This window comes from Rhinolophus ferrumequinum, chromosome 9 (assembly GCF_004115265.2).
Source record: "Rhinolophus ferrumequinum isolate MPI-CBG mRhiFer1 chromosome 9, mRhiFer1_v1.p, whole genome shotgun sequence".
Classification (NCBI taxonomy): Eukaryota; Metazoa; Chordata; class Mammalia; order Chiroptera; family Rhinolophidae; genus Rhinolophus; species Rhinolophus ferrumequinum.
Genome location: NC_046292.1, coordinates 68,922,846 through 68,949,378, shown reverse-complemented (window position 1 = coordinate 68,949,378; position 26,533 = coordinate 68,922,846). Strand labels below are relative to the sequence as shown.

Below are 26,533 nucleotides of genomic sequence, written 5' to 3'. Positions count from 1 at the left end.
TTCCATTAACCTAATTTTAAATATTTTCCTTAAATACATTTCTAGTTGACAGTAATATATTTGTTTTACTCTAAATACTTGGAATTAGGGACTTTAAAAAACACATTATATGTAAATTAGTATATGAAAATGTATGCATTTTGGGTTATGAAAGTGATGAAGTATGGAATCTGTTAACTTTAACATATACCTGAGAGTACAGCTTACTTAGGTCAATTTTCTCTGAGAACGTTATTTTTCCAATTACAAATCTCTGTAAGCTTATACTTGTTAATAAGACAAATTCAGACAATTTGCAGGATGTAGGAGTGGAGTGGGGGGTGGGAGAGCACTTAATATTTTCTAAGTGCCATTTCAACAGAAATGTAGTGAAAAGTTTTTGTCACTTTGGTAATATCCATATGTTAGTATTCTATAAACAAACTTGTACACAGTCCTCATTCCTGACAAGGCTTGCTAACTCTGCCTTGAAATTTTTGGAAGTCCCCAGAATCTTTAAAATTAGAGTCCCAGATCCTTATTAGTTTTCAGCACTAGGAACAAATGTGTATAGTCATTGTGCACCATCTTGTGGTAATCTGTAGAAATACATTTATTAGAAATCCTTGGATTAAAGAAGAAAGCAACTCCTTATCCCTTACTGCAAAACAACAACCTGCAAGGCATTTCCTCCTAGTCTTGCCACCCAAAAATAGTAGATTCCTTTCCTAAGTAAATTAAATGCATTATTTGGGGAAAATTAGGCAGCTAGTGCAGCAAGGGAGGGAGGGTGGTTGGGAGAACAGGCTTTGGAATTAGACTACCTGAATTAGCATCTCAAATTTGCTATTTACTATTTGCATAGTCTTGGACATGTTACTTAACCGCTGTATGAATCAATTTTCTCATTTGTTAAATGGAGATAGAATTGGACTGCCTTGGTTGTCTAACCAAGGATGAAGAGACATTTGAGGAAAATCTAGAACATGTGAAAGAAAGCCCAAAATAAGTAAACAGAAGGTGGATGAAGGAGCAATGGGATAATTCAGGAATGTAATAAGATATAATATAAACTAACTAGTAACCTCAGAAAAATTAAAGTTTAAAGTGAAACCATAAAACAGAATAGGATGGCATGAAAAAAAGAGCAATTAAAGAGTGAGAGCAAGTAGAAGGAAGTAAAAACTATGATTGGAAAAAAAATAGCTTAGCTGGAAGGCCAGAAAATAAAGTCAGTACAATCTAAATGAAAGAAAAAAGGCAAGGAGAAAATAAAAGAGACAAAGGGGGCAATCTAGGAGTCTGATAGTGACTAATAAAGTGTTCCAGAAAGACAAAAGGAACAAATCAGAAGTAATTTGAGAAAATTATCTAGACTTGAAGTAAGACATAAATCTGCACATCAAAAAGGCTTACTTAGGGGGCGGCCAGACGGCTCAGTTGGTTAGAGCACAAACTCTGAACAATTGGGTTGCTGGTTCGATTCACACATTGAATAGTGGGCTGTGCCCCCTGCATTAAAGATTGAAAGTGGTGACTGGACTTGGGGCTGCCCTCCACAACTAGATTGAAGGACAACGACTTGGAGCTGATGGGCCCTGGAGAAACACACTGTTCCCCAGTAGTCCCCAATGAAATTAAAAAAAAAAAAAAAAAAAGAAGAAGAGGTTTACTTAGTGCTAATTAGGATGAATGAGAGATCTACAAAGGAGGAATAATTGCAACTTTTCAGAACGTCATGGATAAAGAGAAAATCATAAATGCTTCTAAGAACCAAAAATCGAAGTTGTGTTAGTATTTTTATCAGCAACACTGGATGCTGGGAGACAATGAACTTAAATATCCTGGGGAAAATGATTTTTCAATCCTGTGATCTATACCCAGCCAAACTATTAAGAGTGAAAGTAAAATAAAGACATCTTAATACATTCAAAGATTCAGAAAACTGAACTCTCACAGGCAATTTAAGGATGAGCACAATAAAACAAGGCAGTTAACCAAAAAAGAAAAAGTCAAGAATCCAGGAATCATGGATTTAGTTTAGGAGCTTAATGAAAGGAAGTTCCAGGATGACAACTATAGTACAGGCCTAGATTGCATTAGGAGGAGGATGGAGGGCTCAAGAAAGGAGGTATCAATGAGAGGGGAATAAATGGGTGAAGTGCTTCCATATATATTTGTCTTTATCTTTGAAATATTGAATGCACTTAAGGTAGATGTTACTATAATAAAAGGAAGGCAGTGAAACAATATGCTGCCCAAGAAAGCACTCCACTTGATTCTGCATAAAATCCATTTTTACCTTCTATATATCTCAAATCAGTCCGTTCTCTTTGACTCTACCTACTACTACCACCACTTAGACTGAGTTACTTTCATTTTCTTGCTTAACCGACTGCAGTCACTTCCTAGCTACTTTTCTTGCACCCACTCTGTCCTCTCTCAGATCCATTCTCTTTAATAGACTCCATAGACTGATTTTTTCAAAATGAAAATTCAATTATGTCCCCTCTTTTTTTAAAAAAACATTTCATTGGCTCCCCATAACTCTTAGAATAAGAAATCCAAATCATTAACATCCCCTACAGGGTTCCAAACTGTCACATGGTCAGTCAGTCCCCAAGCAGCAGGGGGAAGGCAGCTGCTACAAAGTCTTGCCTCACCTCCCTAGAATTGACTGGTAAAGACACGAGACCCAAATGAATTTAGACAGTTTATTACTTACAGAGGACAAAACAAGATCAGCATGGTATCAGCTGCTGCATCCCTAATCCCATAATATGACACTGAACTGGAGGGGCCAGATGACACAAATGGTGGGTTGCTTTGTTTTTGAGGAGTCAACTCTCAAAAGGCTGCAATTAAGCAGCTGTACCTGAAGGGGACAAGGTGAAAAGTCCTATACTTACTGGAACCAGGAGACAGTCTCATGCAAGATAAGGAACCTCTTGCAAGCTAAGGAGGCAGAGGAGAAATGGCCTTTAACTTCTTACAAGACAACCTGTCTTGACATGTCCCTAGGAGAATCAAAGGGCATTCTGGTAATAGCTGAGCCTTGCCTACATGGCATGTGTGGAGACATGCAGTTGCCGAGGTGCCAGGGTAGAGCTGTTTCCCTACAAACATAGGCTGACTGACCTTTCTACCACTAAGTCTCACCTTGTACACTTGTTTCTCAGTGTGCTATGCTTTCCCTTGTCCTAGAACTTCAGCACATGCTATCCCTTCTGCCTGAAACACCCTTTTTCTTATCTCTGTGCCTTGTTAACTCCCACTCTTTCTTCAGTCCTCAGCCCAATTTCACTTCCTTAGGGAGGTCTTCTGAGAGATTCCTGACCAGGACAGTTGCTTCTCTTCTCACATAGCATTCAATGTGCACCTCTCCTCAGACCACTCAGAACAATTTTAATTTTATAATTACTTGCATAATCTTTAATTAATGTAACAATAGAGACAATATATGCACTAATATATTAGTTTATCATTTAATTTAAAATGCTTTCACATAATTTTATATTTTCATCTCTGTAAGGTAAACAAAATAGGTATTATTTTTCATCTGTTTTTCACATGTAAGAGCCCATATTAGAAGTAATGTGTTTTAACTCTAGTTTAGGGTGCCTTATACTTCCCCACTGATTTTCATGTAAATACATTAAGTACAAGGCAGCATACAGTAAGTGGAGAGGGACAAAGAAAATGTCATAGGGGCATAAAGGAGAGAGAAATTACTTCCAGATGGGGTGATCAAAATAGATCTCCACAACAGAGGTGCTGTTTGAGTTGGCCTTGAAAGTTGATAGGCTTCTGATAGACAAAGAAGTGAGGGTCTTCTTAGACGAGAGGTAACATCAAAAGGAATAGAAAGGCTTGGAACTATATGAACAATGGCAAGTAAATGTGTTTTGATGAACATGAGGATAATACTGGTGCTAGAAAGGGAGGCTACATACCGTGAAGGACATCAAATATGGAGTCAATTTTGTTGACAGCAGGAAGTAACGTTTGTAAGTGGGCAAATGATCTGATCAGAGTTGAACTTGTAGGAGGATTAATTAAGCAACGGTATAGAATAAATCATAGCATGGTAGGACTGAATTCAAGGAAATCAGGTAACTAAATGAGGGATGAGATCATGAACTGCAGCAAAACTTCTCAACCAGTAAACCATGGCACACCTTGCAAAGTATGATGTCAAAACCTTTTAGCCAAAGACCACTGGGAGCACACCTGTATTTGAGGAAAGTTAGGTATTTTTTTAACTTGCTCTAGCAAAGGAGAGCACAGCACTGGCAGAACTGTGAGTCGTCTTGGAGTTGGGAGGAGCTTATTTTAGGATTTCAGCTTGTGCTGAGTTTAGAGGAAGCAGTGGTTAATTCTGGGTTGGGTGCTCTCAGAAAGTGGAGTATTGGGTATTTTGGTGTATCTTGGAGATGGTAGGATTAAAAAAATAGTAGTCATTTGTGTTAGCCAGAAGAGGGGGATGTTTAGTTATTTTTGTGGTTCTTGAGTGTCCTTGTTTCTAGTTTCAGAAATAATTGTACCTTAGTCTCATCTCTGTCTTATGTTATAGTCTCAGACTGCCTTATCTGAGTATTGTTTGTAGTCTTACAAAGTTGTGTATGTTCAGTTGTGAATGCTGTGGTTCAGCTGTCAGCTGCCAGGGATGTTTTATTACTTTATCAGCACCCAGTACACTGACCGGCAGCCTTCAAGGTCTCTAGTCAGTTGCCTCATATGGTGGGCAGCATTATCCATTTACCCAGGGTATTAAACCTATACAGTATTATTATTGTCTAGATGTGCCATGCCTTGAAAAAGGTTAATTGAGCAACAGCACTGAAAATGAAGAGTAAAAGACCAAGAAAGGTTGTGAAGGTTTTCAGAGCTCTTCACTATGTACAACACTTCTATTTCACTCAAAAATCTATGCTCCAGCAAAAATAAACTGATTTTCATTTCTACAGTCTATAATTTGCTGCTTTTACCTGGAACATCTTCTCTTAGTCCATTTCTCATGTCCAGATCCTCTCTGTCCCTCAAGGACCAGTTCAAATATCTCTCCCTTCCCCCTTGTTACTAGTCAGAGCTAAGATCAAGAAAAAGCGTACTTAAAATTTAATAAATGAAGAATAAACTACATGTTTAGGTATATTAATTCTAGCATGGGGGGATCAAGCTGGAAGCAATTTCTCCTTTCTGTGTTTATATAGCAAATTCTTACACTCCTAAAGCACCTGTTTCTAACATTTATTAAATATATATGGTGTCCTATCAATGCTATAGCAGCTGTCAGTGATGCCATCAAAATGCTACGTGGTTTGCTTCTTTCCAGGTTCTTCAGGCTTAAGTATAAAGCAGCAAAAAAATTTCAAAACTCCACCCCATTCTTACCTCATTCAGGGCAAGAGTTATTGATATTCTATTTGGCTCTACTTATACCAGAGAAGTTAAGAGAAGCTTATAGGAGGCTTTATGCTCCTGAAAAGCAATGGGGCTAATAGTGGGGCAGGAATTAACTGTTATGAGAAATATCTTTTTTAAAGTTACATATTAAATGGGTTAATATTGGAAGAAGTGTGAAAAAAAGTCAATCTTTTTGTACTGTCTGAAAGGAAAGAAAATGGATAAAAAATTAATTATATTAATTTATAATAATAGGTGTAGTAAAAATAGGTTTATTTTTCTTTTCTAACTTAGGAATGACTGCCTGCAAAAAACCTGGGAACCGAGAATGTAATCATCACTGTAAAAATAAACATACATGTGGGCATGACTGCTGTGAGTTCCATAAAACAAGTTTATTTCAGGTTTCAAAAATTGAAAGTTCTTTGATAAATAGTAATGACATCCTAATTATCTATGTGTGATATTTATATTATGCAGCTTATAACAATTTTCTTTCTATTGTGGGCAACATAAAAAAAGTAAATATTAGTTTAGAAACTTTGAAGAAATTTGGCTTTATATGAACAATGCCTACAGTTGAACCTAAAGACTCTAGAATTTCTTTTCATAGGTAAAACTGGAGTTGCACAGAAGTCAGAAATGAAAGAGCCAACAATTTCTTCATATTTGTCTGATTTAAGAAACAGGAATGCTGTTTCTTCTCTTCCTCCAGTTAAACGTCTCAAGGTTAGTTTTAATAACAATTTCCCCTTGTTCTGTAATTAACTGTATATAAATATTCCTTTATTCTTTGTATCAATTAGGTAAGTATCCACAGTGTACTTTAGAGTTTATTGAGGGCTTGACTAGGAACATGATCATTATCCATAATACTGTTTCTAAAGGAAAAAGTCTTATAGTTCTTAATAATCAATCTGTAAATCCACTTTGGGGACATAGTTATACAGCCCCATTCCTCATTAGCCTAGAGAAGAGGGAAACGGAGAGGGATGTGTAACCTAGACACTTGCCGTTTCCTGGCTCCGTCTGTGCACCGAGATGAGCACTGAGCAACAGCCTCCCTTCCAAGTGATGAAGGAATGGGAGTTCCTACTGTTTGGTAGGCTAGTGCCTAGCAGACTTATTCTAAGCCTACGTCATCATGTCCAGGGCAGTAAAATAGTTGATGAGGCCACAGAAGAGAGCCAAGAAAATGGCAGAGTGGCTGTTTCTTTTCTAGGACTTGTATGAGAATGAAGATTCTAAGTCATGAGGCCAAAAACAAAGGGAATATTGGGAAACAGGGAGAGGCATGCAGTTTGAAATGACTACCGTCTTCTCTGAGATAGTTTTTAGCAGCTCAAGTTTTTCCTTCCTTCCTTCCTTCTTTCCTTCCTTCCTTCCTTCTATATTTATGCCATATTATTTTTTTCTTTCCTCCCATAGTCATTGAGCATCAAGAATATGCCAACCACTGTAATAGGTGCTAAGATACAGTGATGAATAAGACAGTTTTAGTCCCAATCCTCATACAGCTCATAGTTTGATATAACTGTTTGAAAATCGGGAGAGATAGCTGAGTTAGAAATATAGATTTGAGACTCATTCACATGTAGATGATAATTGAAGTCATGGAAATAAATGAGATCTTTGATTGAGAATGTGTAGAGTGAGAAGAGAAGAAAGCCTAGTGAAAAACCCTGAAGAATCTCAACATGAAAAAGGGCTTGAGAAGGAGATTTGAGTTGAGAACTAACCTGGGTTTCTCATAATCAACTGGTTTTTGAACTTTGTGTACGGCAGGAATTATACTGTTTGGCTCATTTGTTAAAAGATATTGATGTAAAATTGGTAGCTGACCTTGTGTGTATGTGTTTTTTTTAATTAATAGATGCAAATGAATAAATCTCAAAGTGTGGACCTGAAAGAGTTTGGTTTTACACCAAAACCTTCTCTTCCCAGTATATCAAGGTACAATTATAATGTTAATATCTAAGGTAAAATATTCATCATAAACTCTGTTCCTCCAAATAATCATTTATTCAGAGAAAGGTGGTCACTAGCTACCTTCAAATCACAGTAATCATTTAGTTCCATAATGAAGTAATGACATCATAAGAGTTTTGTTATCTTTCATACCGTAACTTCACTTAGAACTCTACAGTTATGGAATATTTTAACATTCAGTGAATAATCTCTGTTGGGAGCTACCCATCCCCTATGTCAGGTCCTCAGGTTCTCTCTGTCTTCTAAACTTAACAGGCGACAAGAGTATACTTTAAAAAGAAAATTCCTGTTGGTGTACAAAGTCTGATCTTTTCCATTTAGGGACCCACTCTAAATTAATAATACCTCAGATTTAGAAATACTTTATAATTTAAAATTTTTAATTTTATATCTTATGTATTATATCTTTTGCCCTTAACAACAACCTGGCTCATAAAATGAGGTATTTTTATCCCGTTTTATAGATGAAATAACAGAAGCTCATATTCCTAATTAATAAACAGAAGGCCATAAATGATAACCCACATTCTTTGCCTATATTATGATGCCTAGGAGGCAATAGTATATGTCATTTCCCTTCCAGATAAGGGAATTTTATATGCAGGGATGACATTTAATATACTTAACTTGTATAGAACAGCCACTGACAAATCAGAACAGATGCCAACCCTACTTCAAAAGATCCTAGCTTTGATTATCCAACAGAAAGTAGCATTAGCAATAGATTTTTAAGGCTATACACAGATAGCAGATATCTACGTATTGGAGTCATGTAAAGATGACTAAGTATCTGTTGCCTCCATTAAACACCTTTTTACCCTTTACTACCCACGCTTGTACAATTTATCATAGAAATGCTGAGTGAAGAGTAAATGAATGTACTTTTTTTCATTTATGTGACTAAGTAGTTTTCAAAGTCAGATTAATTTTAATATTTTCTTTAACATTTTTTATGATTTTACTTATCTTTATAAAGGTCAAAATATTTAAACACACCAGATTTATCTATAATGGAGCAGAAGGATCAGCATGAAATCTGTGTAAATGTTCAACAACAAGAACCATCTGAATATCAAGACAAAGGTAAATTACCATTGATATTGACTTGAGAGAGAATATGATTTATCATTATTTTGGCTTGACAAATAATGTTATTGAAAAGCCAACATCTGAAATTACTATGATTATTAAATTGGCAATATTTTTCTCTTGTGTTTTTGAACCAATTTCATATTCTTTGAGTCTGTTATTTCAGAATGGTCCTGCTAGGTCTGGCAGAAATTTAAACAACAACAACAACAAATCTCTTCCCTACATAGTGTTGACTATTTTTATTTAAAGATAATGCGAGGAAAAGCTGAGAAAATAAGGGATCTTTGTTTACAAAAGTTATTAAAATGCTGGACTCTAGTACTTTTATGTATCTTTAGAATTATTTAAAATAATTCTGTGTTTATAAAATTAGTCCAATTTTACACAATAGTTGTGTTACCTTGGAAAAATTATTTAATCTCTTTGGGCCTTAGTCTTATCTTTAAAATTAAGGGATTAAATTGGGTGACCTTTAACATCTCTAAAACCTATGATTCTTACAATTTATATGATAACATAAGAATATAACCCAGTTTGTAGGATATAACTGGTGTGTAATCTAGATTTGCTTTTTATCTGTGTCTGTCATTAAATTAATGAGAGAATGCATATAAATTTTTCAACATTGTGTCTGGTTCATCATTAGTCTGGATCCTGCCCCTCATAGCATAATTTCTCTGGGTGATGTTATTAAAAACCAGTCTATTAAAATGTGTGAGAAGTTATCCTGGTCATAGAATTGTTTATTCAAGTAGCCTCATGTAGAAATTGTAAGCTTGGGGTTTTCTGAAAACAATTTCATGTGTGTGGCCTTGGTATCTATTGCCACTCTTTCCTTCAAGCTGTCACTTTATGCTTCCTCTAGCCATAAATTAATATCTTAGTTAGGCAAGGTCTGGAGTACTTACCATTTCTTATGACTCCATGATAGCCTTTAGGAAGCAAAGAGTAGGTCCCCTAATTTTACGTAGAGTATCAGAGTATTTATCCAACTTGTTCAAAGCCTGAATATCATTACAACATGCATAGAAGGTGTAAGATTGTCAACCCTCTTATTTTTGTCTCCCTTCAATCTACAGCCCTCTAACTTACTCCTTGTACTGCAGGCTCTATTCCCTGGCATTCTCCAGAGTATATCTTTCTCTCTGCTTACTTTCATATTGTCTTTATATAGTTTTTCTATTTTTATTTCTTTCCCACCCACTATTCCAAATCCAATTTATATTATGATATAAAAGTCTCATTTAGATACTTTAGCCCCCAATGATAACCATATCCCTGTTTTGCTGAATGGACCCCTTTTTAAAAAGCTTTTATCTTTTTAAAGAAGGAACCGTATATAGTATAGTAGTTAAACTCACAGCATCTAGGGACAGTCTATCTAGACTTTAGCTCTGCCATTTAATGATTGTGTAACCTTCAGCAGTATACTTACCTATTATATATCTCAATACCCTCATCTGAGGTTATATTTTAGTGGTTTTTTTTTTTTAGGATTAAATGAGATAATATATGTAAAGTTCTTATAATATTTCATACTATTAGTAGTAGTAATTGGGTATGTTATACTTTATACGTTAGTCTTTGGTGACAGAACATACTTTAAATGTATTCAAATACTGCTCTTGAGAATGTTTTTAGGAAAACACAGTAATTTTATCATCTATATTCCAATTTCAAGAAGAAGAAAAAAATGTGAGAAATTATATAAGAAAGCATGTTAAATCATAAAATTTAAATTGTAAGGGACCTTTGTGTAATTTCTCATTTTACAGTGAAAGAAATATAGACTCTGAGAGATTAGACTTGCCCAAAATCACATAGCTAATTAATGGCAGAGTCAGAAATAGAGTCCATATCGCGATTCCCAATCCAATGCCATTTCTATAAAATGAAATTGACTTTCAATTATCAGTGGAGAATTGAAAATTAAACCTATAGCATATGAACTCTTTCAACTTTCCACCCTGTATATCTCTGTCTCTGCACTCATCCTTAACTTTATATTTGTCTTAAAAGAAGAGTCACCTTTTATTCTATTCAAGGTTTATCTCTCCACTTGTAATCTTAGTTTTTCCAATCCCACCTTCCCTGGGACTTTAGGACACCATTTATCTATCTCCTCTTACCCATATTTTCAAGCTCTCTTTCCTATTACCTCTTTCTTTTCAGCATATAAATACGCTCAAGTCTCTTTCTTCTAGCTCCATGTCCCTTTCTGGCTAATCATGACAAGTGTCAGGAATTCTGCTCAAAGTAACCATCATACAAAAAAAGGAAATCGAGAGAGACAACCAAAATGGCGCAGTTAGGTAAACGCTGTGTTTACCTTCTCTCACAAACATCAAAATTACAACTAATTTACAAAACAACCATCATGGAGAATCACCTAAAATCAAGCTGAACTGAAGCCTTTCAACTAAGGACATGCAGAAGCCACCTCCAGACTGGTAGGAAGATCAGAGACATGGCACGGGCTGGGCCCACACCCGCGTGTGACCATTAAAGATCAGGAGGGCTATTTTGGCTGTGGGGGTCTCCCCCATCTCCTAAAGGAGTGAGAGATACCAGCCAGACCCCAGCACAGGGTTCCAGTTCTAGGGAGAGAAGTTCCCATAATTTTTGGTTGTGAAAACCATTGGAGATTGTGACTGAGACAGACAGTGCGGCAGCACTCACAGGCGCTTCTCTTAAAGGGATGGCACATGGACTTCCCCACCATGGAATCACTCAGTCTGAGCTCTAGCGCTGGGGCAGCAGCTGGAACGGCAGCAGGGACAAATGGTGGGGAATTGAGTTATCTGGCTTGGGACAGGGGCTGGAGAGGCGACTTTCTCCTGGATGGAGGAGCTGGCGGCGGCCATTGTTTCTTTATTGAGCCCTCCACCTTCCCGGTGTGCGAACACAGGTGGCCACCATTTCTGATTTTTCCCCATTCTTTCTCCCCACCCAACTTTCTGGCATACCCAGGCCGCTTCTGGCAGCTTTTTCATGCAGATCGTTTGTCTTAGCTCAAGCTTCACTTTCGTAGGGTCTTTAAAGGTTCACAGCACCCAGACAAGAACACCTGGCTTAAGCGTATCCTGTACCTCTGACTGAGCAGCCCTATATTAGCGCTAGTGGCAGCCAGCCTTGGTTCGCGGCTTGGCCTCTCAAAGGCGTTTCCAAGCACAGCACGGATGGCAGCCATCTGTGGATTTCTTTGTGGCTCCCACTGGGTCGCCCCGGATGAGGCATGGGCTATGGCTGAAGTAGACCTACAGCAGCTCCCCTCCAAGGTCCTGGGGCTGGCGCCCCCAGTGGCCAGCCTCAAAATGAGCGGGAGCATCATCTAGCCGCCTCCAAGTATGACACAACGCAAGGGGCGGATTGGGCAGCCACCAGAGTCCTGCTGAGGCAGATCCTGCTCTGTAACATCAGCTCCTGCACAACAGCCCTTCCACTGTAGTCAAGGCCAGTCCTCACAACCAGTGAGCCCAAGGGTCAGTCCCTCACACTGATGTGCAGTTATCAACCAAGGCTCAACTACAAGAGGAGGGCACACACAGCCCACATAAGGGACACACAAGCACGTGGCTCAGGTGACCGGAAAGACTGTGCCACTGAACCCTACAGCACACCTACTACATAAGGCCACTCTACTAAGACCAGAAGATAGAACAGCCCTACCTAATACATAGAAACAAACACAGGAGGCAGCCAAAATGGGGAGACAAAGAAACATGTCCCAAATGAAAGAACAGAACAAAGTTCCAGAAAAAGAACTACGTGAAACGGAGATAAGCAATCTATCAGACGCAGAGTTCCAAACACTAGTTACAAGAATGCTCAAAGATTTCATAAAAATGGAGATGGAAACCATGAAAAAGAAGTCAGAAATAAAGGATACAATAATGGAAACAATATATTACAGGGGATCAACAGTAGATTAGATGAAGCAGAGCATCCAACCAGCGATGTAGAAGATAATGTATCAGAAAACACCCAACCAGAACAGCAAAAAGAAAAAAGAATCCAAAAAATTGAGAAGAGTTTAAGAGGCTTCAAGGATAACATCAAGCATACCAACATTCACATCATAGGGGTACCAGAAGGAGAAGAGACAGAGCAAGGAATTGAAAACCTTTTTGAAGAAATAATGACAGAAAACTTCCCCAACCTGTTGAAGGAAATGGAAATACAAGCCCAGGAAGCACAGAGAGTCCCAAACAAGATAAACCCAAAGAGGCCAACACCGAGACACATCATAATCAAAATGCCAAAGGTTAAATACGAAGAATCTTAAAAGCAGCAAGAGAAAAGCAGTTAGTTACCTACAAGGGAGCCCCCATACGACTGTCAGCTGATTTCTCAACAGAAACTTTGCAGGCAAGAAGGGAGTGGCAGGAAATCTTCCAAGTGATGAAAAGCAGTGACATACAACCAAGATTGCTCTACCCAGCAAGGCTGTCATTTAGAATTGAAGGACAGATAAAGAGCTTCCCAGACAAGAAAAAGCTGAAGGAGTATATCACCACCAAACCAGTATTACAAGGACTCTTATAGGGACTTCTTTAAGATGGAAGGGGGGTTAAGGACCAGTGAAAGGGGAAGAGATTAAGAATAAATTGGGTATTATACAGTAGTCATGGGGATGTAGGTTATAGCATAAGGACTCTTGTCAACAATATTGTAATAGCTAGGTATGGTACCAGATAGGTACTAGATCTGTCAGGGTGATAGATGGGAATGGGGTTGGGGTGAAAAAAGGTGAAGGCATTAAGAAATATAAATTGGGGTGGCCAGTAGGCTCAGTTGATTAGAGTGCAGTGCTCGTAACACCAAGGTTGCTGGTTCAGTTCCCACATGGGCCAGTGAGCTGCACCCTCCACAACTAGATTGAAAACAAGGACTTGACTTGGAGCTGATGGGTCCTGGAAAAACATGGTTTCCCAATATTCCCCAATTAAAGAAAAGAAAAGAAAAAATAAATATAAATTGATAGTTAATACAGTATAGGGAATATAATCAACAATGTTGTAAAGATCATGTAAGGTGCCAGATGGGCACTAGATTTATCAGGGGGATCACGTCATAGACTGTGTAGATGCCTGACCAGTGCACTATACACCTGAAGAGCTGAAATAGAATAATGTTGAATGTCAACTATAACTAAATATATAGGTATATATAGTCACAGGATGTGGAGTACAACATAGAGAAGATAGTTGATGGTATTATAACAGTTCCATAAGATGTCAAAGAGTAGTAGCTTGGGGGGTGGGTTATCACTTTATGAGGAGTTTAAATGTCTAACTATTATGTTGCTTTGTACACCTGGAACTAATTTTTTAAAAAAGTTTACCAAAAAAAGGAAACCGATTGTGTCATATAAACTGAACGTTACAGATGCGCATCTAACTTTAATCTTGCTAGATCTGGGTTCTCAAATGATCTCATCATGCCTCTCTCAGTTTTTTTAGATGTGCTGGTTGCTAATTGGCTTTATTTTTTAAACAGGCTTTCTCACATGGAAATGTACTAATACCTCACATCTTGCCAGTTTAGCAGACTCAGTAGAAAAATGCAGTCTTCCCTATTAGCTTTGGCAGACCAGAGTTCATTCTGACTGGCCTCATTGGAGTCTTGTATTCAGACTTTGATCAATCCCTGTAGCCTGGGGATTGGGTCATATGTTCCACTGCTGTGGCCCTGGGGAGGCCAGGGCACCATGAATGACATCCTCACAGGGATTTCATGGGATGGTGGAGGCAGTTTCCCCAAAGGACAAGAAAGATACTCCTTCTAAAAAAAGGAAAAGCATGCCAGGCAGACAAAAAACAGAATCACTAGTTCTTATACCCTCTATGTCTTGCTTTCCCATCAAAACGAAAATTCTTGAAAGAGTAATTGATACTCACTGTGCTCACTTCCTTACCTCCTCATCACTCTTCATTCACTAAAATTTGGGTTCTCCATCACTCCTTTGAAACTGCTTTTGCTCAGGCCATTCAGTGACTTCCTAAGTGCTGAGTTCAATGAGCTCTTCAATTTTTATTTTCTTTGACCTTTGTAGTATTTGACACATCTGTTTTTTCCTTCCTTTTGGAACTCTCTCCTTTGGTTTTAATTAAACAACTCGGTTGGGTCTCCTACTACTTCTTGAACTGTTTGTGTTTTTCTTTCTGTCGATGTTGCAAAAAGATTCTCTCTTTTTGCTTCTTTATTCTTCTCACTTTATAAACTTTTCTTAGACAATGTCACCCAAGCCCAGGTCTTCAATTACTGACTATATTCGGATGATTTCTAAATCTATACTCCCATCTAGATCTTTCTTTCTAGCCCCTGACTCATCTATATAATCACCTTTCTGGACATATACACCTAAAAGTTAACATGTCAGCATCTGAACTCTTTTCTTTTTCCTTAGCTCAGTGAAAGAATCCTTCTTTTCCAAGCTGCTAAAAGCAGAAAAGAGTCAGCCTAAATATCTTACTTCACATGTATTTAATTACCAAGTCCTCTGTATTTTACTTCCTCAACATTTCTGTATCCTTTCCTCTCTGTTCCTTCTGTTGATACTGTAGCTTAGGCATTCAAAGGCTCTCACTTATTGCAATGGCTTTCTTACTTTTTTCTTTGCTTCCAGTGTGATTAATCCAGAACTATTCCAAGTGATCTAACAGGCATCCCTGATCATCTAAAACCTCTTGCTAAAATATTTTCTTTAGTTTTTTGTTGTCTATGCGAAAAATAAAGTGAATTCTTTAACTTGGAAAACAAGCTTCAAGAGACTTGTAATCTGGCACTTAACTGCCTGTGCAGTTTCAATGGGCCCTACCTTCTTCTTCTACTTTGTGTTCTAGAAATCCTGAAAACATATAGTTCTCCAAACATTCTCTGATCTCACATACTGCTGTGCCTTTCACATGCTGTTCTCCATTCATGGAATATCTTGACTTTCCTTCTTGCCCTGTTCCACAATCACAGTTCTATCAATCAACCTCAGATTCCAGTGTTACCATCTTATCATGTTATCTTTGAGGTGTCTACTGTAACTTCCATCATAGGTTCAGGTCCTGTTCCTTTTGTATTCCCATTGCACTTTGTACCTACTGCTATTTTTAGTACATATTGTATGGTGGTTGTATGTTAACATGTAAAAGTAGAATAATGTAAACTGGAGTTATAGATACAGTTGAAGAATAAAGTAGGATTTAGATAAGTGAAGAAGAGGGTTGAAGATATTTAAAGTGAAGGAAACTCAGTGGTTTATTGGAGCAAGCTTGTACTGGCTTGTGCAAGATTATTATTCAATTTTTGGGATTCTTTCAGCTATTAAAAGTTTAATTATATAAACTTTCAATTAAATAATATATTTAAAACACAGGCTTTGAAACTAATCACTTCTACACTTTGTTATCTGTGTTCTTGAGATTGTTTGCATCTATATTATATCTATATAGTGGAAATGCTGTATAATGGAATGCTGTTATACACTTCTTCTCAACTTTTCATTCAGTGATGTCATGTTGGTAGCTTGAAATTAACTGCAGTAGGAGTATTTATACCATGGAAACCAGCAAAAACTACAAATCAGGGCTTGATTTATTGTTTTTTTTATTGTTTAGACTTAAGAAAGTGATGAAGAAAATGTTAATAGTGCAGATTAAATTTAACAGTGTGTTGTGTCTGTAGCCATTATACTGTGACTAATGTGTGCACATGCACACACACACCCGAGGGAATATTCTTCTAGTATTTGGAAACTATTATCTAATTCAGCAAAGAAGTTGCTTAAATCAGTAGTTGAACAGGTGAAGTCCCAACATATGTCTTTTTTGTTTTACTTTCATGTTGCATGTTAAAGTCAACAAAAATATCAAACAACATCCATTTGTAATGTAGTGCAGTAAATGTAGTGAGAATTACATTCATTTGTCAACTGCAACCATAGATTGATGACAGATAAAAGAGTTTGTCAAAACTCAATGAAAACATTCAGTGAGAATCAATTAGATATATGAAATTTACAATTAACCATACTGTGTATTTTATTATTTGTAAATTATGTGCTACATAGCCTTTACATATTATAAACACATATAATAAACTTTGCATGTGTGTGTCTATGTGTGTGTGTGCATACCTTTTTAGAGAAGCAGTTATTAAACATTTATTAGCACACTGCCATGGAAAACTGCACAAGAGAAAGCACTTAGTCCCCATAACAATATTATGTCATAGGTACTATTATTCTCATTCTGCAGAGGAGAAAACTAGGCTAAGAGAGTTTGAATTGCTTGTCTAAGATTATACAACTAGTAAATGAGAGAGGTAGAATTTTCACCCAGGTAGTCTGACTCAATACCCAGGCTTTAAACAATGGATAACACTGAGTTTCATAAAAATACTCAAAATTAATTTGTAAGAAGAGCTGGAGGGAGGAAGACCATTTTAGAAGCTATTATACTCCAATCTTACAGTAGGGTTATTCTCATATATGAACTAAGAGGGAAAATGAGTTTGGTCTAAAAGAATCCATTTAAAATTAAATTTAGTCCAACTATCAGTAAATATAATTCAATAAATAGAATTGGTTGAACACAGTATTCAACAATGCTTGACCTAATATTGTAGAAAACTACCACTGAAGACCTCTGTTTAGTAATTGAAAGATGTGTTTGATATATCAATAGATAATGATGCTTATGACATACACTCTTTTATACATACACATGACAGATTTTTCAAGATGGAACTATTCTACAACTGCAAATGAGAAAGCCCCTCAAACAATGCTGTTTAACAGAAATCTTAATGCATCTGGGAACCAGAATTTGACAGATGTGGGTAAAAGCAACTCTCCATTTTCAGAAGCTTTGAATGTGAACTTTGACTTGGGAAATGAAGTTTGGGATGATTTTGATGACGAAAACTTAATAGAAGCTACTAGCTTTTCAGCTGATAAGAAGACAAAAACAGGTAAAATTGTATTTTAGCATGAAATAATTTCATGAGAAATTCTTTGAATATTTTTCAGTTCAGCTTTGGGGTTCATTTTCTTTGTCTTTTTAATGTGCTTGCTTAATTAGCTTTGGATTGTTAAGATTATAATTTTTAACAAAACTGAAAATGTGACCCTTCCACAAATAGCATTTCCTCCCACTAAGGACAGAGTTTAAGGTTATTCCATGATGATGGTATAGCAAGTGATCTTCTATTCTATTGCTCTCTATCTTGTTAAAGACCCTGTTCAAATTCAGTTTATTTATTGACTTTTCCCTCACAAAACAGAATATCTAATTCTCTATTCTAAGATCACACATGGCCTGCTAATGTTTGTGAAGGACAAAAATATTTCTTTTCTAAAAGTATTCGTCTGTGAGCAAAGAAACTAAAATGTTTATTTCCAGTAGAAATGTTGACTTTTCAGGTATAAATAAATAAATAGGAAATGATTCATTTCTCCTGTGTTGGATATTATATTTAAATCATATACAACCCCAAAATAATGGGACTTAGATCTTTGAGTTACTAACAAATTTACTCTATTTCACTAAAACAGAGAAGTGAAAATCTTGGTAAGTGTATGACAAGACAGTAAGATGGAGATACTCTTTCCCATCGAAATATTGTTTTAGGGCTCTAAGAAATACCTAAAGAGCTAATACTCCTTTCAGGGGAATAGGATTTGACCACCTTCACAAAATAGGCCAGGAAAATCTATGACATGGGGTCAATAGGCACAATTTCTCATATGACCAGACGACTACTGTCTCTACCTAAAAATTAAACGTCACTGTCTTAACTGCATGTTTAAGAGGCAATTTGTACCGATCTTTTGAGGTAGCCTAATCCTATGAGGGCATAGCTTTGACCCTGGGAAAATCAATCACAATAAATATCATTTTCCCCCATGTATACAATGCTTTTAATGAACTTAAGTACATGCAGACCATGGAAAATATTGAATGAACTTTAACTTGATCATTTACATGATTTAAAAATAAATAATAGTGATTTGGGGATCTTTTAACATAATGACTAATAAGCTAACCTGTATGTTTTGTGATTTTTTTCCTCTTATTTTATGATTTTGCTCCCTTATTTTTCTATGCAAATTAAGTTTGATTATTGAGAAGAATTATTCCTTCCTTCCTTAACCAGATTATTTCTGTTGGAGAGAGCCCTTGTAGAACTTGTGAAAAGCTCCATTCAGCTGTTTCCTGGCATTTTATTTCAAAATGTTATCTCTTTATATAGGATTTGGAAATACTTTGAGTTCAAGTACCAGGGGACGTAAGCTATCCCTCCAAGAGTCAAAGAGCAAATTTCAAAGGGAAATGTCACACAGGCAAGTTTTAGAATTTGGGGTTGAAATACAACTTTTTAAAACTCTCTATTCTCCTGACACGTAATTGGAGATGGGCATCAAGTCTTAAGATGTCAGAGAAACTATAAGGTATTAGCCAAACTAAACCTTCTTAATCTTAGAGCTACGTTTCTCAAAGTGCTGTTGTCAGACCACCTGCATCAGAATCACCAAGGGGGTGATATTAAAAATGCACATTCATAGGCTCCACACTAAACTTCCTGAATCATAGTCTCTGGGGCCAGAGTCCAGGAATCTTCATTTTTCACAAGCCTTGAAAACTGAATAGGAGTTCAGTAAGGCATTCCAAGTAGTAGATAAAGCACGTGGAAAGGGCTAAGGCTTAGAAAGGCATCCCATGCTCAAGGAAGGATCAGTTAAGTGTGCTCTGTGTGGCCACACCATTAAGGCTGAGATTGCTGAGGTCTAACTGTGAATGCCATAACTAGACACCTGTACCGTATCCAGTGGGTCAGGGCTCACAGACTCAAACTGACTCCAGGACGTGGAGGGCCAAAGCCAACTGTAGAGTGTCCCATCTAAAGAGAGCAACCACTACTCAACTCCAACAAGTTGTTGCTATTCAGGAAATGAGTGTTTAGTGTTGTCAAATATTCTGATTTAAAAACAAAAAACAAAAAAAGCTGGGAATTAAAATTTTATGTGACACCTCCTGACTTTTAAATTTTGACAACTAATTTTTAAAAATGTGATATAATTTACAACACCCCCCTCCAAAAAAAAAATAATGTCTGTCAGCTGGATGTAGCCTAGGGGTCTCTAGTTGTTGACCTACTGGGCAATGTGAAACCATCCAAGATCATTAAACACAAGATAAACAGTTTGATCAGAAAAAAATCATTCTAGTGATTTGTGGAATGATATGTAATGATATGATATGACACGTGGAGTGAATTATAGAGGGTGGGACCACCAGAGGCAATTGTGGCCAATTTGAGAAAGTCTATGAAGAGGCCTAAACAAGGGTAGAGGTTATCGAAACTAAGAGGTAGAGATTGATTTTTGAAACTTTTCATAGATAACACATAGATTGGATTTAGCAATTTATAGGATACAATAGTTGAGGAAGAGGGAAGAATAAATGGCAAGTGGGAAGATGGAGATGTTTTCTGAGAATATAGGATGCAAAAGACATTTGGAAAAGAAAATAATTTTAGAAATGTTCAACTTGAAGTATCTTTGCAGAAATGCAAAACACATTTGGATATTGGACTTGATTAGAAGTCAAGGGAGAGAGAAATTATAGCCACAGCCAAAACTCTCCCAAAGAAAAGAAATATTGACAGCTTTTTATTCAGGGTCCAATTTACTTAAGGATTATTTATTTCTCTTTTGTTAAAGAAGATACATTAATTTTGTGGTGTCTTTTGGTATGCTGGCTATTATTTACTCGTTTTACTGATCGTCAACATCAAAGAGTAATAGATTTCAGAGAATTCCAAAGCTGAAGAGGGTTTAATTTAAGTGTCATTTAATCTCCCTAACACTGGATCCTTGAATCACCATCCAACATCTCTGGCAAGTAATCATGCCATCTCTGCCAAGAGAACTCCAGTGACCAGGAGTTCATTCACTCCAAAATACTTGTTTTATGTTTGGGTCTCTCATATCATTCAATCAAACTTATAAAAAAACTATATTTTTTTATTATTTCCATTCATTGGTCCTAACTCTGAGTCATACAGAGTAAACTGATTAGAAGCATCAAAGTGGAACAAAGCTGTGGATGTAAAGAAGCAAAAAAAGTGTAGGAAGTAGGAAGATAACAAAGTACATGAACAGTTTTGTGCCCCACGCCTTTAAAAAGCTACAAATAATTTTGAGACAGTTTAAAATTGACCAACAGGAGATAAGTGAATTTAAAAAGGAATCCTATCAAGAAGTCTCTGAGAAACTGGTGTCAGAAATTGCCGCTGGGAAGAAGGCCCTCAGGACCTGAGGATGCGGGTTGGAAAGAAGACATGCTTCTTCTCTTACACCCTTTTTATTTTAATTCCTTGCCATTAATCAAAGACGAAAGATTTGATCTCATCAATATATGTGATTCTTCCCTACCACTACTCACTCCTTATTACCCCTTGCATGGCTGTCGCATTTTAGCCTAATTATTAATGTCAACTTGAATTGTCACCTCCTGAGAAAGGCATTCACTACCATCTTTTTGAAATGGGTTTATGCTTCCACACTGATGTTCAGTTAATTTCCTTCATATCACTTTAGGATCTATAATTATGCATATTTATTGTTTACTCATTGTCTGCTCCTCTACTAGATTGCAACTCCCTGAGAATTTGTTTATCACTTTGTACCCAACTCCTAGTACAATTATCTAGTACATGGAAGCAAATAATAGTATGTTTTTTAGTGAACTAATGTAATACAGAAGATGAAAGGTGAATTCTAATATACAGTTATACATAGGAAGATAACTAGAGCTATCTCTCTATAGTGAGACCAGAATAGGGAAAGGAGGTTAAAAGTTCAGCAAGTGGCATTTAGAAAAGATTTACAGATTGCTAGGTGATAGACAATTAAGCATAACACCCAATTTCAAAGAAAATTGTTGAATGATTATTTCTTAGGCTCTTAGAAATAGTATTCTTATCTAATTTGGAATATATAAATTGTTGCTTTATTTAAAAAAAAGGAAATGCACCAAATTCTCCATGAGTTTAAGAAACAGAGCATCAATTTTTTATGGTGATAAATATGATAAACTTTAATCATATTCCCCAAAGAATCGCTATTGATCTAAATTAGAATGATTTGTTTGCCTTATTTGCCATATTTTACAAATAATTAATTTTGATTTTTAGTTTTGTTTCATCATATGAGAAGCCAGATATTTATCTATCAAATTCCTCTATGTCCCAGTTTGGTTCATCCTGCATGACAGAATTACCTCAACAAGCTGGAAATGCAAATATTGTAAGAAGAAGCACTTCTTCGTTTCTCTTTTTAATTCTGCCTGAATAATTAAACTTTCCATGATTGCTGTGTTTTTTTTTCAACCTCAAAATATAGGTCCATTTACAACAAAGAAAACAACAAAGCCTGTCACCAGAGATTGAAAGGCTATGTTTTACTAATTCTGAAAAAAGATCAAATTCTTCAAATTTTGTTAAGGAAGTGGATTTCTTTATTACAAATAGTGAATGTAAAAATGAAATTGATTTCAGGTAAGAACTCCTTAAAGTTATTTCAAGATATACTGATAAAAACTTTTTACAGAGAAATTCAGTATTCTTTTCCTTTTAAGATCAGAACCTACACATTTTATTTACTTGAAGTCATTGAAATTTTAGACTTCTGGTGAGCTAACTCCTTACAATAATTTATAATATCAGATGTCTCAATTTTGAGAACCTATATGTTTGATACTATTAATTGAAACATTATATTGTGTTGAAGATTTTTTTACTGATTGAACTGCACGCAGTATTTTGATAATATAAAGTGTAAAGTCACTTAAGAAATCCAAATGAGATCAACTAATTTTTCAAAAGTTCAAATTGTATTTGAGCCAACCAGTTCTTTCACAATTCTACAGGTTCAATGGGGGGAAAAGTCAGATTAAGTCTAATCAGTGTCCCAACTGCTGGTCATTTTTATGAGTAAGTCTGTAGCAGTTTCCCCCTCTCTCTTGAAGAAACGTATAGACCTGTTCATATATTGATTAAATAACATTATTTTCCAATATGATTAAAGAAATATCTAAGAGATTTGGTCCCTATATTTTACAGTTTATAAAGTCTAATTTCCTCCCGACCCCACAGACTTCCCACAAGTTCATGCATATTGAAGTTCATTTGATCTATTAACCTCTCAGAAAGCTTCAAGTTTATCCTTTTTGTATTTATTATTACATTTTAAAATAAATTATGTTACAATAATAATTATTTTTACATTTGCTTTCTCCCCCCACCCCCAGTAGGTATCATCCTGAAGATGAAGCTGATGAAATGAAATCTTTTCTGGGAATATTTGATGGTATTTTCTAAAAAAACACCAAAAATGTGTCTTATATTATTAATAAGCCAAAGCATAAAGACACCGAATTACAAAGCCTGTTTTTTGTTTTTAAAAAGTAGATCATAATTGTCCTGATTTTTTTCTCTTCAATTTAATCAGTTTTGTTAATTTTTTGGCAACAAAATTTTTGGACTGATTTATTTTCCCATTATATTGTAACTTTGTGAAAAGCACTTCTACAGTGGCTTTGTTTCAGTAAACTGATAATTAAATTGTACTTAGAAATAATTATTTGGTTATTAATTGGATTTTTTGGATTTTAACAAGAACCAATTTACAATTTTAGTTTTATATTAACAAGAAGAAAGGTATTCTATGAAAGCAAAATAATGATAGTCAGTTAATCTATTTATTATATGGATTATTCACCAATATTGTTTTGTTTCACTAAAGATTTTTAAGAATCCAGTGACTATCTGAGCCTGTTGTTACATAATTTCAAACAACAATAAACATTAATAAATACAAATTATTGTCTTCCTTTAGCTTGTTTTTCAACGTAGTGAATTCTTAAAACTTTCTTACATTGACTTTTACTATAGTAAAAGCTATTTCACTTTATTTTCCAATGAATTATATCTCAAAAATAAGTACTAAACAATGTTTATTTAAGTTATTTATAGATATATTGTGAAGTTGAAGCCCAGTTAAGAAATTTTAGACATTTTTCTTTAAGCATAAAAGCCTTAGAGACAAGAGAAGTCTCTAAGCCTTCCAGATGAGATTGTTATTGTTATTATTAATAAACATTTATGAGGCATATGTAAAACTAAGAGTAGAGAACAAGCTTAAAGCAGAATTAAGAGACCTTGTCTCTGTGTTGAAAAATAAAGGGCAACCAGTTCCTTTATTTTAGTCATCTTTACAAAGTGGTATGTCTCTGTATCTGAATCAATCATGCCACAACCTTTAAAGTTTATTAAACATCATTAAAGTGAAAAATTGGTGCACTGCAATCTGCTCATCTTGCCTACATAGATTTGGACACTAAAGAAATAGCATAGATTAAAGGAAGACTTTACTTCCTACCTACGTAAAGTAAGACTGACTGTGATCTGCTAAGTGAAAAGCTCTATGCTTGGTATTACACAGGATGCAAATAATGAAAGCACTGTTTTTACTCTCACGGACCTTACTTTACGTTCTGGTAGAGAAATTAAGACATAAAGCAATAATAAAATATAGAATATAAAATATATTCTATATATTTTATATATAGAATAAATATAAAATATATTCTATATAGAATATATTCTATGTAGAATATATATCTAATATATTCTATATATTCTATATTCTATATAGAATTATATATTCTATATAGAATATATATAAAATATAAAATATAGAATACATTGGAGAAGTGGTTCTCAAGCTTCAGGGTGTACTGGAACCATCTAGAGGGCTTGTTTGAAGACAGATTACTGGGCACCATACCCAGAGTTTCTGACACTGCAGTGGGACCTGTAAATTTGTATTACTAACAAGTTTCCAAGTGATGCTGATGCTACTTGTCCAGGGATCACATTTTGGGAATCACTGCAATAAAGGTTTAAAGAGCTGTGGGAGTTCATAGGAGAGAGAACATAACCCTGACTATGGCGTCGGGAAGCCTTTCTAGATAAGTTAAAATTTGAGGTGAGCCTTGAAAGTTGAATAAGATTTTGATGGACAGATATATAAGAGAAGGACATTCTAGGCAGAGGAAACAGCTTGAGCAAAGCTCCAAGAGAGAAAAGTATCTATTTGGGCAATAGTGAATAGATAATTTTAAACATAGTAGGTTAATGTTGTGACAGATGTTTGAAATGTACCTTAAGACCAGACTCTAGAGGACTTTAAAAGCTAAGACAAAAAATCCCTGAGCTTTACTCAGCAGACTAATGTCTTCCAAGCTTGCCTGATCAAAAGCAACATATGAACAAAATATTCAATACCCAAATTCCTAGCCCTCACCTCAGAGCTACTGATCCAGAATCCGAGGGGACTGGGAACTCTATTGTTTTAGCAAAAACTCTAGGTCATTCTTTATGACCAGGCCATTTTTGGAAACAATTGGGTAGATAATAGGTTCACTTTCTAAGTAATTAAAATAAGTGACAAATTGACAGTGTTGTAATAGACATGTCTTACTTTGTGCAAGTGCTTACCTGGAAAATTATGTGTATGTTAAATATATGTAACTCAAAACCCTGTTTCTTTTACTGGCAATGGAGTATTCTTTCCGTGAAGTGAATAATAACCCTATGGTTTCCTATTTTGTAAGTTAAGTTTTTAAATATATTGGGTTTATTTATTCATATAAAATGAATCATACACAGAGCTTTTTACAAAAATTTTGGTGGGTTAAATTTTTTCAAAAGATTTTTTTCAATTAAAAAGGTCCTTAATAGGCTGTATTTTTCTCACCTATAATCTTGGCATAATGACACCTACCTCATAGGTATAGAGTAAGAATTTAATAAGCCACTGCATAGGAAGCTCTTAGTTTAGGGATTGACATATAGTATGTACTCAATAAATGGTAGTTGTTTGTACTAAAAAAAGTATCCTTAACAGCACTTTAAATAAGCCATTGGGGTGAAGTAATTCAATATTCATTTGTCATATTTGAGTTACACTAAGTTTATAGGAGCTGACAAATGAACTCTTTGACTCTCCACAGATGTATCAGCCATGGAAAAAATTTTTATCCTGGAACTCCCTCCTATGTATATTTCCTCATGCTTTCAGATAGAAACCCTCAACCCCCATCCCCTCCTCACCAACATTCTTAGTTGGCTTATGGTCAGAGCATACAAATCAATTTTAATAGTATCTTAAGTAGAATGTAATTAGAAAATAAACCTTCTGTACTTTCTATTATAATACATTCAAAAACCAACTAGAAATTATTGCTGAATTATTTAGTCTTAGGTTTTAGCACAATTTGCTACTTAGTAGAGTCATACAGTCTCTTTACCATAAATGACCCCATTACTAGAAAATACCCCCATCGAGCACAATGGGAACTACTGTTTGAGGACCCCTAGCCTGTGCGTTACATGGATAACATTTACCTACGGCATCCTAGATAATAATTGGTGTCTGTGTTTAAGAACCTTCACTTTTGTGGGAATAGAAAAGGCACCAGTGAAGAGGAGGTTAGCTTAGTTAAACTAAGCTAAGCATTGCATTAAGCTAAGTAAGTAAGCTAAGGACTTCGGTGTGGGTTTTGGTTAGTTAGTGGAACAAACAAAACAAAAAGGAAAACCCTGGCACTTCTTATCTTTTGGCATTACAACTCCTGGCTGCCAATAGTTAAAGGCCCAGCTACTCTGATCTGAATACCCATAACACAGGAAACTCCTGGGAGCTAGCTTGGTCTCAGGCCTCATTCCAGACCTTCTAAGTCAGAATCTGCATTTGAACAAAATCCCCAGGTGATTATGTGCACGCTGAAGTGTGAGAAGCACTTGTTTATAGTGGAAAGGAAAGGAAAGGAGGCAATATCAGAATTTTAAGAGAATCCATTCCAGAAGACAAGTGTTAAGAGTAATGATGATTACTTGGTTTTCTGCACATATATTTCCTGTTTTAAATGTAGTATCGTGATATAGCTCTTGTTTAATTGCCTTTCAGTATAGGTTCTTTTCTTCACCAACTGCGTAAATTATCTTT

At 35.8% G+C, this 26,533-nt stretch overlaps 1 protein-coding gene across 1 annotated transcript in view; it reads left to right on the top strand.

The window, feature by feature from the left end:
- HFM1 (helicase for meiosis 1) overlaps positions 1 to 22,917 on the top strand; it is a 133,210-nt gene extending 110,293 nt beyond the window's left edge. The window contains exons 31-39 of the mRNA XM_033114766.1: positions 5,680 to 5,760; positions 5,999 to 6,114; positions 7,259 to 7,338; positions 8,351 to 8,457; positions 17,323 to 17,430; positions 18,712 to 18,802; positions 21,658 to 21,769; positions 21,866 to 22,020; positions 22,773 to 22,917. Coding sequence (XP_032970657.1) covers positions 5,680 to 5,760; positions 5,999 to 6,114; positions 7,259 to 7,338; positions 8,351 to 8,457; positions 17,323 to 17,430; positions 18,712 to 18,802; positions 21,658 to 21,769; positions 21,866 to 22,020; positions 22,773 to 22,842 — 920 coding nt within the window. The 3' untranslated portion in view covers positions 22,843 to 22,917. The remainder of the gene's footprint in view (positions 1 to 5,679; positions 5,761 to 5,998; positions 6,115 to 7,258; positions 7,339 to 8,350; positions 8,458 to 17,322; positions 17,431 to 18,711; positions 18,803 to 21,657; positions 21,770 to 21,865; positions 22,021 to 22,772) is intronic.
- Positions 22,918 to 26,533: the final 3,616 nt, after the last annotated feature.